The sequence below is a fragment of the Oncorhynchus mykiss genome, chromosome 16 (assembly GCF_057628025.1).
Source record: "Oncorhynchus mykiss isolate SJ-2025 chromosome 16, ASM5762802v1, whole genome shotgun sequence".
Classification (NCBI taxonomy): Eukaryota; Metazoa; Chordata; class Actinopteri; order Salmoniformes; family Salmonidae; genus Oncorhynchus; species Oncorhynchus mykiss.
In genome coordinates, this window is record NC_143037.1 from 19,351,695 (window position 1) to 19,369,116 (window position 17,422).

The window sequence follows — 17,422 nt, forward strand, 5'->3', positions numbered from 1 at the left end:
CCTTTCCCTCCCATTTGTTCCTAAACTGAGTAGACGGACCTTAGGTAACTTGCCTTTGTGTACTTTGGGTGCTCTCAATGCATTGTTAATTTAACCCATTTGGGTACCCTTGTTTTTGTTGTGCTATTAAAAACAAATCACCTATTGCCTTTCTCACTTTGTGTTTTCCTACAGGGAATCTGTCTACATCCACTGTGTTAGGGGTTGAAGGAGGTCCAGTAGTTGTATTCTTAACCACAGAGCCACTTTCAGGACACTGACTACACTGGGGCTGTCTGCAGTCACAGCCCAGGACATAGACATCCTGTCAGGAAAGTAGCTTCTGTTACTGTGATGTTTTCATTGAGTTCCAGCTTATCTGATGTGTATCTAACACCACTGATTAACAATGGGCTGAACGGAAAACTGGTAACAGTGTTGAGGCCTTAACTCTGACCTCTGACCTCTACCCCCCCCCCTCTCTTAACCTCGGTTTTGCTGTCCCACACCCAACTACAGTGGGGCAAAAAAGTATTTAGTCAGCCACCAATTGTGCAAGTTCTCCTACGTAAAAAGATGAGGCTTGTAATTTTCATCATAGGTACACTTCAACTATGACAGACAAAATGAGAAAAGAAAAATCCAGAAAATCACATGGTAGGATTTTTAATGAATTTATTTGCAAATTATGGTGGAAAATAAGTATTTGGTCAATAACAAAAGTTTCTCAATACTTTGTTATATACCCTTTGTTGGCAATGACAGAGGTCAAACGTTTTCTGTATGTCTTCAAGGTTTTCACACACTGTTGCTGGTATTTTGGCCCATTCCTCCATGCAGATCTCCTCTAGAGCAGTGATGTTTTGGGGCTGTTGCTGGGCAACACGGACTTTCAACTCCCTCCAAAGATTTTCTATGGGGTTGAGATCTGGATACTGGCTAGGCCACTCCAGGACCTTGAAATGCTTCTTACGAAGCCACTCCTTCGTTGCCCGGGCGGTGTGTTTGGGATCATTGTCATGCTGAAAGACCCAGCCACGTTTCATCTTCAATGCTCTTGCTGATGGAAGGAGGTTTTCACTTTAATCTCACGATACATGGCCCCATTCATTCTTTCCTTTACACGGATCAGTCGTCCTGGTCCCTTTGCAGAAAAACAGCCCCAAAGCATGATGTTTCCACCCCCATGCTTCACAGTAGGTATGGTGTTCTTTGGATGCAACTCAGCATTCTTTGTCCTCCAAACACGACGAGTTGTTTTTACAAAAAGGTCTATTTTGGTTTCATCTGACCATATGACATTCTCCCAATCTTCTTCTGGATCATCCAAATGCTCTCTAGCAAACTTCAGACGGGCCTGGACATGTACTGACTTAAGCAGGGGGACACGTCTGGCACTGCAGGATTTGAATCCCTGGCGGCGTAATGTGTTACTGATGGTAGGCTTTGTTACTTTGGTCCCAGCTCTCTGCAGGTCATTCACTAGGTCCCCGTGTTGTTCTGGCATTTTTGCTCACCGTTCTTGTGATCATTTTGACCCCACGGGGTGAGATCTTGCGTGGAGCCCCAGATCGAGGGAGATTATCAGTGGTCTTGCATGTCTTCCATTTCCTAATAATTGCTCCCACAGTTGATTTCTTCAAACCAAGCTGCTTACCTATTGCAGATTCAGTCTTCCCAGCCTGGTGCAGGTCTACAATTTTGTTTCTGGTGTCCTTTGACAGCTCTTTGGTCTTGGCCATAAATCTTGCTTGTTTGTAGGTGACCAAATACTTATTTTCCACCATAATTTGCAAATAAATTCATTAAAAATCCTACAATGTGATTTTCTGGATTTTTTTTCTCATTTTGTCTGTCATAGTTGAAGTGTACCTATGATGAAAATTACAAGCATCTCATCTTTTTACGTGGGAGAACTTTCACAATTGGTGGCTGACTAAATACTTGTTTGCCCCACTGTATATTTCTATTTTTTCTATAGGATAATAAAGGTGAAAAGCTGTTGACTGCCCTCCTCTCTCAAGGCCGTTGAATGTGTTCACTCGCTTATGAAAGTTTGCCTCTAATAGTGTATTCAGCAAACAGGGAATGTCCTGAGGCCAGTCGGCGACATTTCCACCAGGTACCTTAACGGTTTTGGCACTACGTTATCCCTCTGACATTCTGAGAACGTTTTAAGAACATTGCATACGGGTTCCAAAGAAATATTATGAAAGGGATTTTCGTCTAGTTCCCTGTAAGTTCCCAGGACGTCATAGAGGACTGTGTCAGGACCTTTTTGTAGGACATTCTCAGGAAGTTTACATTTTACTGTCCTTAGGACTTCGCGTGAAGTTGGGAACGTTTTCTGGGGGACCTTTTTTCTAGTTCCCTTTTTGTCCTGGGGACATCCCCGAAGACGTTTTTAGGACGTTCTTGGGACATTGCATCATGGTCCTCTGGAGGTTCTGTCTAGTTCCTTGTGTGTCCCTTGGACATCCCTTAGGATGTTTTTAGGACAGTCTTGTTACGTTGTGTTATTGTCTCAAAGCTCCCCTGATTGTCCCGGGTGTCCCAAACCATTATAAGTAAAGTAAAAATGGTATCAGGGTTGTAAGGTACTACGCTGTTCAGCTAAAATAGTGTAAAGATTTAGAATCAATGACAATATGATTACATTTGAAATAATCACTTAGTACTGACTATGTACCCCAATATGATTTAGGGTATGCTGATCTTTCTGCTGCGCCACAAAGTCCTACCTATAATAAATAATTGCACTTAACAAAATAATGCCATCTGCACTGCTATTTAAATTATCAGTTAATCTGACTATTCTCTCATTGACTTATTTCAACAATTTGAGTTTTAGTATACTTGTCTAATGATGGTGGGCCATATTCTTTTTTAAATGTTACTCCTGAATCACTATGTAAATATAATAGTTTGTATTCAGTGTATTTTTAACATAGCTGAGATTTACTTTTAAGTGCAAAGTGTAAGAATTGGCCTATAGGTGAAATCAGTCCTTGATACAGATGGTGTAGCAGCCAAGAGGTTGTGAGGACGTCACAACACCATGGATTTGGACCTGCTTCGACAGCCGTGGGTGCACACGCTTCATGTACTTTTTGGGTAGTTGATATTCCATCGACGTTTCAAAGTAACTGATGGTTGCCCAAAACCAGTGGTGCTCTTTGAGAGTTTTGTTTTCAGAGCCTAATTGAGATTTGTCCGGAGGCTTAATATATCCCCCGTTTGATCCTTTGCGCTCCTCGGCATGGGCTAATTTGCACTGAGATTGAATAATGTGTTCTGAGACTGCGAGGTTATCATAGGTGTGTGTGCATGCGTGCGTCCCTACGTGTGTCTACATAGAGATGCGGGGTGGGGTATCTACCCAAATTCAACTACCTAACATGCTTTACTATGGAATGGTACAAGAGTACATTTCGCCTCAGATTCTGCACATCAGCCTAATCCACTAGGACAAAGCTCATGTCTGAGACAAGGACTGAGACAAAGATGAACTCAGTGACGTGGTAATCCCAGCCCAAGTTGAATGGAATGTTGGGGTTAACTCTTCAGTACATCCCCCGCCAGTCAATGTGACGGTCATGCCAATTCAGTGTGGGGAGGAGACTCGGAGAGAGACCTGGCAGGCTCCCCTCTGCCTGCCAGATCTTATAGAACGCAAAGCCCCTGATCCCCTTTGATCCCATCTTTGATGTGTAAGGAATAATAGCGCTCATAACTGGCAACCTACCAGTCAGACCAGAGCTTGCTTTTCTTTCACCTCACATCCTCGGCTCACTGTTGGACAGAGGAAAGCAGCAGGCATTGTGTAAGTTGACACCGGTGACACGGGCTGGGTTCCGGAGAGGTTACACCTGTTGTGGCCAACATGGGGTGGAGCCATCGTTCCATTCTAAGCCTGGCTAGTGGAGGAAAACCCTGTTGAGACAGCCGTCTGGCTAGGGAGAATAACTTTGAGGCATAGACACTCAATGCCTGGTGTTGTGTGTGCTTTTATCTCTCAGCGCTACAGAATACTGCCTCACACCTCTGCAGTTTCATTGATCCCTCCAAATGCCTGGGTGGCTCTACTTTCTAATTTTTCAGTCTCCAGCAAACATAACCAGCCCATACAATTATGCAAATGTTCTCCTGCTATCATATGGTGAGACGGGAGGAGCAGTAAAAGATAAGCTGGTGGCAGTAGCATGCAAATGTCTCATTACTCCACTCTGAAAAGTCCCATTTAAACCGCACTACAGTCTTTTATTGTTTATCTTAGGAAATCCATGTTATAAAATGTCAAGTGCATCAACCTGTGAAATTGCATTTTGTACAATGCTTGGAAAATAAGCAGGCTTCTGAACTTAATAAAAATAACTTGGCCAATTCTCCCCTCTCCACACACACACACACACACACCACCATCGGGCTTCATTCAAGACTCGGAGACGCTCGAACCACATGTGTTTGGGTCATTTTGATGATTTCAGAAAACACACAAGCCGAGTTGGCAGAAATGGGAGGAACTGCGCATATAATTTTGGATGAGGATGAATAGGGTTGGTTGAAAAAGCCGTGCGGGGCTCAACCCAACAAACATCCCTCTATGGGTGCTGTTGTCATACAAGGAACCAGTCCGCCCTGGCAAACACAACTCGGTAACACTTTACAGTTCCCCATAAAGCCTTTTTTTTTAACCAGCTATACAACATTCACAAAGCCTTTACTGAATCCTCCCTTATGTAGGCATTCATAAAGTGTTACTGTAAGGGTGAATGGTAGGCCCCTTACTTGCCCTGAATGGTTCAGGCTGTCTGGCTGGTGTTGGTTAGCAAGGAGAGGCAGGAAGTAGAATATCCAATACATGGTTTTTATTTTAAAGGGCTTCAAGCCATTGGACTGATATTAGGATTTTTTTGCGCATAATGTTCAAATAATCTATAAGTGACATTGGTAAGCTTCACAATACAAAGGAGATCATTTCGGGATGATTTGGACATGATGCACGAAAAATGTAAATATCAGTCTGATTACTTGAATGGGATTTGGCCCACAAATGCTAAAACATTAACATTTGGAAGCAATGCCAGGGAAACTAGACCAAATCATGGTTTTCGGTCATTCCTTGTCCATAGACTGCTTACAGAGTAAGGAAGCCAATATGTAATTTGGGTGAACTATCCCTTTAAAGCTCTTGGAGCAAGTGCAGGTATTTACAAAAGGTTCAACTCATCCAACAAGATGCTGGACCAGGCTCAAAGTAAAGTAATGAAACGGATAGAAACTAGTCAAAAGAAGATAAAGACTGACAAGCAATGGAAGCAATGCCAGGGAAACTAGACCAAATCATGGTTTTCGGTCATTCCTTGTCCATAGACTGCTTACAGAGTAAGGAAGCCAATATGTAATTTGGGTGAACTATCCCTTTAAAGCTCTTGGAGCAAGTGCAGGTATTTACAAAAGGTTCAACTCATCCAACAAGATGCTGGACCAGGCTCCAAGTAAAGTAATGAAACAGATAGAAACTAGTCAAAAGAAGATAAAGACTGACAATCGATCAGTCTGACTAGCCCTAGGACTCACAGCAGAGACAGGCGGACATTTTTAATTCAATCTCTCAAAGGCCTACACCTGAGCATTTATACTCTCCAGCCACTGGAAATAGTTTAACCCATCCAGTGGTGGATGGGTTAATAATACAACTTTAAAAAAAAGTTATATTCCTTTCTATTTTATTCACTTGTAAGAAAGCCTGTCCCTTTAAGAGTGACTGACGTCACAGCTAACGGTGTTAATTAGCCTTACTCCCACATTCAGTTTGCCACCTGTGGTAATGCAGAGAATCTCTGGTTTGCTAGCATTATTATACTATCTGTTTTATCCTTTACTGTGTGTGAATGCAAGAACTGTGAGTACATCATTTGTTTCCTGACGAAGTTGTCAATGTTTTAGTCATATTTTCATCATTGTATGCGAACTAAGAAACAACTGTTCGCCACATTTTGCCTGTCATTAGACTAGTTGTAGCCATGCGTGTCTTTTTTGAGTCACTGGATTGTTATCTCAGATGATAAATGTTTTCTGGTTTGTTATTGCTAAATAAAGTAGATGTGCCTTTTTATAGGCAAGTCAATCCCGTTTTCATGATTTCTGGTAGCTCATCAAAATCACGTTTTTGGACTCATACAGCAGTTTAGAAGTTTTTTTTTTTTTAACTAAGTAGAACGCTATTGGAAATGAATGTTGAAAGTTCTATTTCTAAAACATACTGTAAGTTAAATGACACTGTTGCTGCTTCCCATTGACAATAACTTTTGATAAATAGCCCAGTGTCAAAATACCGTTGTGAAGTGTCTGAATCAATAATCCGTTTGTGATATCTTGAAAACCTAAACATAAAATGTACTACATACACGTGCCACAATAGTAATCATATTTATTTTTACGAGCACCTTAATATGCATATGCACCACTTATATTGATTAGGGGGGGGGGGAATCAAGTTGTATGCGCTGTTGAAACTAACAATTCAAAAACCACATGGAACTGGAAATATTGAGTATCACTCGTTAGACGACAACATGCCGAAGACAACCAGCATTCTCCAACGCCGTATGACCAAAATCAAAAGGTAAAAAAAATGATATTGATCCGTTTTAAGCAATCGATTTTATGTCATTGTGATCACTATAAACGTACATACTTAACATCACTGACCAGAGGTAAAAAAGGATGTGGTCAAAACATGAGGTTCTGTAACACGTACAGTCCAAATAAATCAACATTTCAATTTAGGCGGATTGTGTACACACACGTCTCACTAGTTTAACCATTCAGAGTTAAAACACTCACATGCACAATTTTAACCAGGCGCTCTAGAAAGAGCTCCCATAGTGACCGTGCAGCAAGCCTGTTCAGTCACCCTGCCTACTTTATTAGAACCCATAGTATTCTATTCATTGTTATTTCAGACCACAATTGGATAAATGCAGCTTTATTGGACAATCTCACAGCTAAATATTGCACAGAAACCTGCACATTTATGTTCAACTGTAATCAAGGTTAAAGACCAAACTGAAGAACAGCCTCTCTCCTGTGTCTCCAGAGCACAATCTCCATATATTTACCTACTCCCACCGGTGATGGTTCCCTGAGGTTCTCACACACCATCGTAATATTGGAGGGATTCAAGGCTGCAAGTTCATTTGCAGTGTGACCAACCGAGAAATCCTATCAGATTTTGGACCCAGTCCTAATGGACTCCTATGCTATTCTAACCTATAGAATTGTATTTTATAGGATTCCAATCATTATAATCCAATAAATCTGATAGCATTTTCTATAGGATTTTTGTTGACTAGGGTTGAGCCATAGGGTAAGTGTTTTCTTCCTAGGTGTAATGCAAGGCATTATTACTGGGATATGAGGTAACAGTGCCTGGTTTATGTTAAGTCTGTCTAATGTTTACATTACTTCTGCTTATTTCCAGGGATACAAACATCCTAAAATATGTAGATATCTTTGTTACAAATAATATTTCCCTTGCCTGAATAATGCTGAATGCAAAAATAATGGCTCAACTTACCCCACTCTCCCCTACTGTTATTTATCTTCAAATGTTCAGGAACGATTTAGTTTAGATTATAGGTATAACCTACTCAACCAAAATGAATGTTTGGTGAGGTGACCAAGCAATATCAACATGTGTAATGCGACTAGTGAGGAAGCACAGTTAGCTTTCAGTTACTCACAACAAAACGTGTCCATAGTGGTTAGATTTGGACTGAAGAGGCCAACAACTAAGTAATTAAACAACTGTCAACATTTCATTCAAACACCTCTGTGTGCTGAGTGGGGGAAGGGTCCTACCTTTTTCTCTGCGTTGTGGGGCGTAATGTTGGTCTGGTATGTCCAGCTGGCCTCTTGGTTTTGGTAGATGACCAGCTCAGCGGCGGTATTGTAGGCAGTGACAAAGTCTTTGGCCCCGGCCTCTGTGGCAGGGAAGGTCCCTGGCCCCCACTCGGGCGGCAGGACAAAATGACAGAGTCCCAAGAGTGGCAGTAACACCACCACCGCTCCCCAAAGCATTCTGGCCATTCCGGCCCTAGAGAGAAGTAGAGAAGGCTAAAAATACACTTGTTGCTGTGAGAGTAGAGTAACACCTTCCCTGGGTTTTTCTCATCCAAGTCTCCCTCCTGCTTCTCTTCTACTGCCTCTGTCGGTTCCTTAAATGTTGAGCCGCCACAGCCGGCTCCTTTTTAAGTGGCTAGCAGTCTAACCCAGCCCACACTTTTCTGCAGCCTTCCCCTTTCCAGCACTGCCTGCCTGCACACTTACTTTACTAACAGTAGGGGAGAGTGGGGTAAGTTAGGCCAAAGGGTTAGTTGAGCCACCCCTTGGGAAAATCTCAATCACATACTCCTCGCATGCTCTCGCCTTGTCTCCTTCTCAAAGCCCATTGGAGGAGAAGGTCAGAGGGAAGGGACCTCTGGTGCTCTCACCCAATGGGTTTTGAGAAGGAGACAAGGAGAGAGGACGCGAGGAGTATGGAATTGAGATCTTCCCCTACTTTCTAGGAAACCATACACAATGTTTTCATGTGATATTTAGGAAGAGGTCATCATGTAATGGAGTCTGAAGGAAGAAACCACATGGAAAAATGTGTAATAGGTTTCATGATGCTTGTATCTAAACCAAAGTGTATATATATTGTTTTAAGATTGTTTACACATCAGTTGGGGGTCTCTATAAGCTACAATAAACCTAGGATGAAAGTGTGTCCTTGTGGCTGTGGGCAAATATAGTCCAAATGTTTGCATTGGGGTTGAGCCAATGGCCACCATACCCCATACAAATGATGAGTACATTTTGTCAGTTTTATTTATAGTATTTTTTGATTTCTGCATATGAACTCAATCATGCCCCTTAAAAAATAAAAAGTAAAACAAGCAGGGATCTAGCCCCCCTTGAGCTTCTTGAGAGCGGCCAAGGAAGAAGTCCATTTGAGCAGCAGCAAGGGATGAAAAAATGTGACAATGACACCGAAGAGGAACATTGACAAAAAAAGAGCCAATGTGCCTGTGTGAAAGAGAAGCTATGATAGAGTAGCAGAGGCACACAAGATCTTATCTGATGACATGGAGTCTGAGCTTGCTGAACATATCAAGAATCTTGCAAACCAGTATCTTGCGTAGCCTCAAATGCTGAGAACTCACAAATTGGCACATCGAAACAACATCCCTGTCCCAGACAACTGGTCAAGAAATGGAAAATGAACAGAGGGCTCTATATCTGAAGGTAGGCATACATACCACATCCCCATTCCATGAATTCAACCTTGACTAACCAGCACATTCAGCCACTTACCCCAAGGTGGCTTAACTTTAGCCTGATGACTCCCAGTAAATTCTTCCCCTGCTCTTTCATTTGCTCCATACTGAAGTCTGAGAGTGCCATAATTGAACTAGTTTGTGGTCACGAGGGGCGTTGTAAAGAAAGTCATCAGTAATTGGATCATCTCTAAGAAATAGAAGAATCAAAGCCAATGATTCATTTTTTAACCGCCAATTTACCCATGTGTGTTCCCGCTCTGGCCCAAAACATTGGTTTCTGGACCAATCAGACGGCCCGAATGTGTTCATGTTCCAGAGATACTCAGATCCAGACTTATTACGGAGAAGAAACTAACGTCTGTGGGCGTGGTGTAGCATTTGGCCAGAGCAAGGAATCTGGGTAGCCAGGCAAGCTAACTTACTCTGTCCCTATGCTCAATTTACTCCATACCCGGTGGGCAATGTTTTCAGATTTTTCAGATTATTTCCAGGGATACATAATAGCATGAAATACACTGAACTAAAATATTAATACAACATGTAAAGTGTTGGTAACATGTTTCATGAGTTGAAATATAATTTTCCATACACAAAAAAAGCTAATTTCATGGGGCGACGCACCATTGGCCTAGCGTCGTTCCGGGTTAGGGAGGGCTTGGCCGGTTGTGATGTCCTTGTCTCATCGCGCACCAGCGACTCCTGTGGCGGGCCAGGCACAGTGCGAGCTAACCAAGGTTGCCAGGTGCACAGAGTTTCCTCCGACACATTGGTGCGGCTGGCTTCCGGGTTGGATGCGCACTGTGTTAAGAAGCAGTACGGCTTGGTTGGGTTGTGTATCGGAGGACGCATGACTTTCAACCTTCGTCTCTCCCGAGCCCGTATGGGAGTTGTAGCGATGAGACAAGATAGTAGCTACCAAAACAATTGGATACCACGAAATTGGGGAGAAAAAGGGGTAAAAAAATATATATAATCATAAAAAAAAGCTTATTTCTCTCAAATGTTGTACACATTTGTTTACATCACTGTTAGTGAGCATTTTTCTTTTGCCAAGATAATTCATCCACCTGATAAGGTGTGGCATATCAAGAAGCTGATTAAACACAGGTGCAACTTGTGCTGGGGACAATAAGGCCACTCTAAGTTTTGTCTACCATAAGTAGCCTCTAAATTAATTTTAGAGAATTTGGCCTCGTGGCCTCAGACCACGTTTAACCACGCTATCCCAGGACCTCCACATCCGGCTTCTTCACCTGTGGGATCATCTGAGGCCAGCCACCCGGACAGCTGATGAAACTGTGAGTTTGCACAACTGAATAATTTCTGCACAAACTGTCTCAAGGAGGCTCATCTGCATGCTTGTCATCCTCACCAGGGTCTTGACCTGACTACAGTTGGGCGTCGCAACCGACATCAGTGGGAAAATGCTCATCTTCGATGGCCACTGGCACACTGGAGAAGTGTGCTCTTCATGGATGAATCCCGGTTTTAACTGTACCGAGCAGTATGGCGTTGTGTGGGCGACCGGTTTGCTTATGTCAACGTTGTGAACAGAGTGCCCCATAGTGGCGGTGGGGTTGTGGTATGGGCAGGCATAAGCTACGGACAATGAACACAATTGCATTTTATCGATGGCAATTTGAATTCAGAGCGATACCATGACTAGATCTTGAGGCCCATTGTTATGCCGTTCATTCACTGCCATCACCTCATGTTTCAGCATGATACTGCACGGCCACACATCGCAAGGATATGTACACAGCTCATGGAACCTGAACATGTCCCAATTCTTCCATGGCATACTCACCGGACATGTCACCCATAGAGCATGTTTGGATTGCTCTGGATCGACGTGTATGACAGTTCCAGTTCCCACCAATATTCAGCAACTTCGCACAGCCATTGAAGATGAGTGGGACAACATCTCACAGGCCACAATCAACAGCCTGATGAACTCTATGAGAAGGAGATGTCGTGCTGCATGAGGCAAATGGTGGTCACACCAGATACTGACTGGTTTTCTGATCCACTCCCCTACCTTTAAAAAAAAAAAGTATCTGTGACCAACAGATGTATTCCCAGTCATGTGAAATCCATAGATTCGGGCTTAATGCATTTATTTCCATTGACTGATTTCCTTATATGAAGTGTAACTTAGTAAAGTCTTTGAAATTGTTGCATGTTCATTTATATTTGTGTTCAGTGTACTTGTTAGCAGTTTTGGAGGAGCTACTATGAAAATCTAGTTGGCCAGTTACTTCACACTGGAAGAATGTACGCTACACTAAAGCCACCCTTAAGAAACATATAGTTTACATAAAAACCTCTACGGGATCGGTGTCACCCCCCCCCCCCCCCCTTATATGGGCAGAAAGCTTAAATTCTTGTTAATCTAACTGCACTGTCCAATTTACAGTAGCTATTACAATGAAAAAATACCATGCTATTGTTTGAGGAGAGTGCACAACAAAACGCTTATCACTGCAACTGGTTTGCAACATTCACCTCTGAAGGTAAATAACGTACAGTCGTGGCCAAAACTTGAGAATGACACAGATATTCATTTTCACAAAGTCTGCTGCCTCAGTTTGTATGATGGAAATGTGCATATACTCCAGAATGTTATGAAGACTGATCAGATGAATTGCAATTAATTGCAAAGTCCCTCTTTGCCATGCAAATGAACTGAATCCCCCAAAAAACATTTCCACTGCATTTCAGCCCTGCCACAAAAGGACCAGCTGACATCATGTCAGTGATTCTCTCCTTAACACAGGTGTGAGTGTTGACGAGGACAAGGCTGGAGATCACTCTGTCATGCTGATTGAGTTCGAATAACAGACTGGAAGCTTTGAAAGGAGTGTGGTGCTTGGAATCATTGTTCTTCCTCTATCAAACATGGTTACCTCCAAGGAAACACGTGCTGTCATCATTGCTTTGCACAAAAATGGCTTCAAAGGCAAGGATATTGCTGCCGGCCTCCCGGGTGGCGCAGTGGTTAAGGGCGCTGTACTGCAGCGCCAGCTGTGCCATCAGAGTCCCTGGGTTCGCGCCCAGGCTCTGTCGTAACCGGCCTCGACCGGGAGGTCCGTGGGGCGACGCACAATTGGCCTAGCGTCGTCCGGGTTAGGGAGGGATTGGTCGGTAGGGATCTCCTTGTCTCATCGCGCACCAGCGACTCCTGTGGCGGGCCGGGCGCAGTGCACGCTAGCCAAGGCTGCCAGGGGCACGGTGTAGCCTCCGACACATTGGTGCGGCTGGCTTCCGGGTTGGATGCGCGCTGTGTTAAGAAGCAGTACGGCTGGTTGGGTTGTGTATCGGAGGACGCATGACATTCAGCCTTCGTCTCTCCCGAGCCCGTACGGGAGTTGTAGCAATGAGACAAGATAGTAGCTACTACAACAATTGGATACCACGAAATTGGGGAGAAAAAGGGGTAAAATAAAAATTTTAAAAAAGGATATTGCTGCCAGTAAGATTGCACCTAAATCAACCATCAAGAACTTCAAGGAGAGCGGTTCAATTGTTGTGAAGAAGGCTTTAGGTCGCCCAAGAAAGTCAAGCAAGCGCCAGGACCGCCTCCTAAAGTTGATTCAGCTGCAGGATCCGGGCACCACCAGTACAGAGCTTGCTCAGGAATGGCAGCAGGCAGGTGTGAGTCCATCTGCATGCACAGTGAGGCGAAGACTTTTGGAGGATGGCCTGGTGTCAAGAAGGGCAGCAAAGAAGCCACTTCTTTCCAGGAAAAACATCAGGGACAGACTGATATTCTGCAAAAGTTGGACTGCTGAGGACTGGAGTAAAGTAATTTTTTCTGATGAATCCCCTTACCGATTGTTTGGGGCATCCGGAAAAAAGCTTGTCCGGAGAAAACAAGGTGAGCGCCACCATCAGTCCTGTGTCATGCCAACAGTAAAGCACCCTGAGACCATTCATGTGTGGGGTTGCTTCTCCCAATTTTGCCTAAGAACACAGCCATGAATAAAGAATGGTACCAACACATCCTCCGAGAGCATCTTCTCCCAACCATCCAGGAACAGTTTGGTGATGAAAAACGCATGATGGAGCACCTTGCCGTAAGGCAAAAGTGATAACTAAATTGCTCGGGGAACAAAACTTTGATATTTTGGGTCCATGGCCAGGAAACTCCCCAGACCTTCATCTCACTGAGAACTTGTGGTCAATCCTCAAGAGGCGGGTGGACAAACAAAAACCCACAAATTCTGACAAACTCCAAGCATTGATTATGCAAGAATGGGCTGCCATCAGTCAGGATGTGGCCCAGAAGTTAATTGACAGCATGCCAGGGCGGATTGCAGAGGTCTTGAAAAAGAAGGGTCAACACTGCAAATATTGACTCTGCATCAACTTCATGTTATTGTCAATAAAAGCCTTTGACACTTATGAAATGCTTGTAATTATACTTCAGTATTCCATAGTAACATCTGACAAAAATACCTAAAAAGACACTGAACCGGCAAACTTTGGAAATTGATATGTGTCATTCTCAAAACTTTTGGCCATGACTGTACTTACATTCAGTAATCTTTGTCATCCTGTGGGTCCCAGAGATAAAATGTAGCATAGTTTTGTTTGATAAAATACATTTTATATTCAAATGTTGGAACTGGGTTCAATAGTTTGAACCTCTGTGGTGAAAGGTGACAAGAGGTAGAGTGATGTTAGTCAGACCATGAGACATCCCGAAAATCAGTCTTCTCACAAACAGTTTGACCTACACAATATTATGAGCCCTCAATGGAAATATGAGACTCTCATGAGCACGATGGTGCTCTCTGTTTTGGTCTACAACAAGCGTCTTGGGACACGTCTGAAGTTGGTACAGCCGACCTGCCAACATCTGTCTGTATAGTAGCGTCCGATCAGTGGCCTACACACTAATATGACCCCTCTGTGGAAAGATGAAACTACAAATACGTACATCTCGGTTTTGCTCTAAGATGCCCACAGGCCTCACAAGACTCGTCTGAAGGTCCCCTGACACCAGTTGAAAAAATGTATGGAAGTATATATGAAGACTGTTTAGTGACAAAAATAAGGGTTAAAATGTTAAAAAAATATATATATATAAAAAGGTTTCCTTTCTAATATCTCTCAGATATAGGACAGACACTCCAAAACAAACTTCATTTAGATTTCTTTGGAACAACTACCTGTTGTTCCAAGGCCAAAACAAAAACAAATTAAATTCAAGATGTCTCAATTCAGATTCATAAAGCTAAATGGTCTTTGGTATGACCTTCATAAAACAATTCCATAGAATTGTTAAATAAAACAATTCAATAAAACAATAAAACAATTCCATAGAACAGCTCAGTAGAACCCCCCCCCCCCCCCCGGCTTAGACGGGGCTTAAGCCCTATTTGCATGGCACTGATATTACTAGAGAATGTTGGTTATGTATTTATTAACCAACAATGTCCGTTATTCTAGAGGACGATTCAGACGGGATTAGTTTTTTCAAAACTGGCCCCTATAATTCTCCTATCTATCTATCTACAGTTGAAGTCAGACGTTTACATACACCTTAGCAAAATAAATTTAAACTCAGTTTTTCACAAATCCTGACATTTAATCCTAGTAAAAATTCCCTGTCTTAGGTCAGTTAGGATCACCACTTTATTTTAAGAATGTGAAATGTCAGAATAATAGTAGAGAGAATGATTTATTTCAGCTTTTATTTCTTTCATCACATTCCCAGTGGCTCAGAAGTTTACATACAATCAATTAGTATTTGGTAGCATTGCCTTCAAATTGTTTAACTTGGGTCAAACGTTTCGGGTAGCCTTCCACAAGCTTTCAACAATAAGTTGGGGGAATGTTGGCCCATTCCTCCTGACAGAGCTGGTGTAACTGAGTCAGGTTTGTAGGCCTCCTTGCTCGCACACGCTTTTTCAGTTCTGCCCACAAATGTTCTATAGGATTGAGGTCAGGTCTTAGTGATAGCCACTACAATGCCTGATGTTGTTGACCCTAAGCCATTTTGCCACAACTTTGGCAGTATGCTTGGGGTCATTGTCCATTTGGAAGACCCATTGTGACCAAGCTTTAACTTCCTGACTGATGTCTTGAGATGTTGCTTCAGTATATCCACATTTTCGTGCTCATGATGCCATCTATTTTGTGAAGTGCACCAGTCCCTGCTGCAGCAAAGCACCCCCACAACATGATACTGCCACCCCCTGCTTCACGGTTGGGATGGTGTTCTTTGGCTTGCAAGCCTCCCCCTTTTCCTCCAAACATAACAATGGTCATTATGGCCAAGCAGTTCTATTTTTATTTCATCAGACCAGAGGACATTTCTCCAAAAAGTACGATCTTTGTCCCCATGTGCAGTTGCAAACCATAGTCTGGATTTTTTTATGGTGGTTTTGGAGCAGTGGCTTCTTCCTTGCTGAGCGGCCTTTCAGGTTATGTCGATATAGGACTCGTTTACTGTGGATATAGATACTTTTGTACTTGTTTCCTCCAGCATCTTCACAAGGTCCTTTGCTTTTGTTCTGGGATTGATTTGCACTTTTCGCAACAAAGTACGTTCACAGAACACATCTATTTCCTGAGCAGTTCAATGGCTGCGTGGTCCCATGGTGTTTATACTTGCATACTATTGTTTGTATAGATGAACGTGGTACCTTCAGGCGTTTGGAAATTGCTCCCAAGGATGAACCAGACTTGTAGAGGTCTACAAATGAGGTCTTGGCTGATTTCTTTTGATTTCCCCATGATGTCAAGCAAAAAGGCACTGAGATTGAAGGTAGGCCTTGAAATACATCCACAGATACACCTCCAATTGACTCAAATTATGTCAATTAGCCTATCAGAAGCTTCTAAATCCATGACCTAATTTTCTGGAATTTTCCAAGCTGATTAAAGGCACAGTCACTTTAGTGTATGTAAGCTTCTGACCCACTGGAATTGTGATACAGTGAGTTATAAGTGAAATAATCTGTCTAAACAATTGTTGGAAAAATTACTTGTGTCATGCACAAAGTAGATGTCCTAACCGACTTGCCAAAACTATAGTTGTGTTAACAAGAAATTTGTGGGGTGGTTGAAAAACGAGTTTCAATGACTCCAACCTAAGTGTATGTAAACTTCCGACTTCAACTGTATCTATCTATCTATCTATAAAACTGTCCATTTTATATAAGTTTACAGTTATGATGGAAGCCTGGAGGTTTTTTTTTCTAGGCGTGAAGACACAGGTATTTCAACAAATCAGGGCGATAACTGGCTCCACTGATAACTCAACCTTGGTTCCCAAGTTTGTAAACCATCTTTGGAATAGTGTCGCCATCATTTTTTAATTGAGGAAGTGTGATCATAATCATTATGATATTTTAGCGGTACGCAGTTTAAGACCCCCTAAAAGACCCCCAACCTTCAGATGTGAGCTAAACAGCTCATTTGAACTTGATATGCATTTTCAGGCTATGAAGGAGAAAGTGAACTTGTCATTTCCAAACGTTTAGCTCAGTTGTGTACTGCTTTGTGGTCTATTAACCGGACATGTCACCGGACATGTCACCCATAGAGCATGTTTGGATTGCTCTGGATCGACGTGTATGACAGTTCCAGTTCCCACCAATATTCAGCAACTTCGCACAGCCATTGAAGATGAGTGGGACAACATCTCACAGGCCACAATCAACAGCCTGATGAACTCTATGAGAAGGAGATGTCGTGCTGCATGAGGCAAATGGTGGTCACACCAGATACTGACTGGTTTTCTGATCCACTCCCCTACCTTTAAAAAAAAAAAGTATCTGTGACCAACAGATGTATTCCCAGTCATGTGAAATCCATAGATTCGGGCTTAATGCATTTATTTCCATTGACTGATTTCCTTATATGAAGTGTAACTTAGTAAAGTCTTTGAAATTGTTGCATGTTCATTTATATTTGTGTTCAGTGTACTTGTTAGCAGTTTTGGAGGAGCTACTATGAAAATCTAGTTGGCCAGTTACTTCACACTGGAAGAATGTACGCTACACTAAAGCCACCCTTAAGAAACATATAGTTTACATAAAAACCTCTACGGGATCGGTGTCACCCCCCCCCCCCCCCCCCCCCCCCTTATATGGGCAGAAAGC

At 42.7% G+C, this 17,422-nt stretch overlaps 1 protein-coding gene across 1 annotated transcript in view; it reads right to left on the reverse strand.

Moving 5' to 3' along the window:
* The window catches only part of ace (angiotensin I converting enzyme (peptidyl-dipeptidase A) 1), a 35,713-nt gene extending 27,315 nt beyond the window's left edge, over positions 1 to 8,398 (reverse strand). The window contains exon 1 of the mRNA XM_021565081.3: positions 7,846 to 8,398. Within this exon, the coding sequence (XP_021420756.3) occupies positions 7,846 to 8,073 (228 nt within the window). The 5' untranslated portion in view covers positions 8,074 to 8,398. The remainder of the gene's footprint in view (positions 1 to 7,845) is intronic.
* Between the last annotated feature and the right edge of the window lie 9,024 nt (positions 8,399 to 17,422).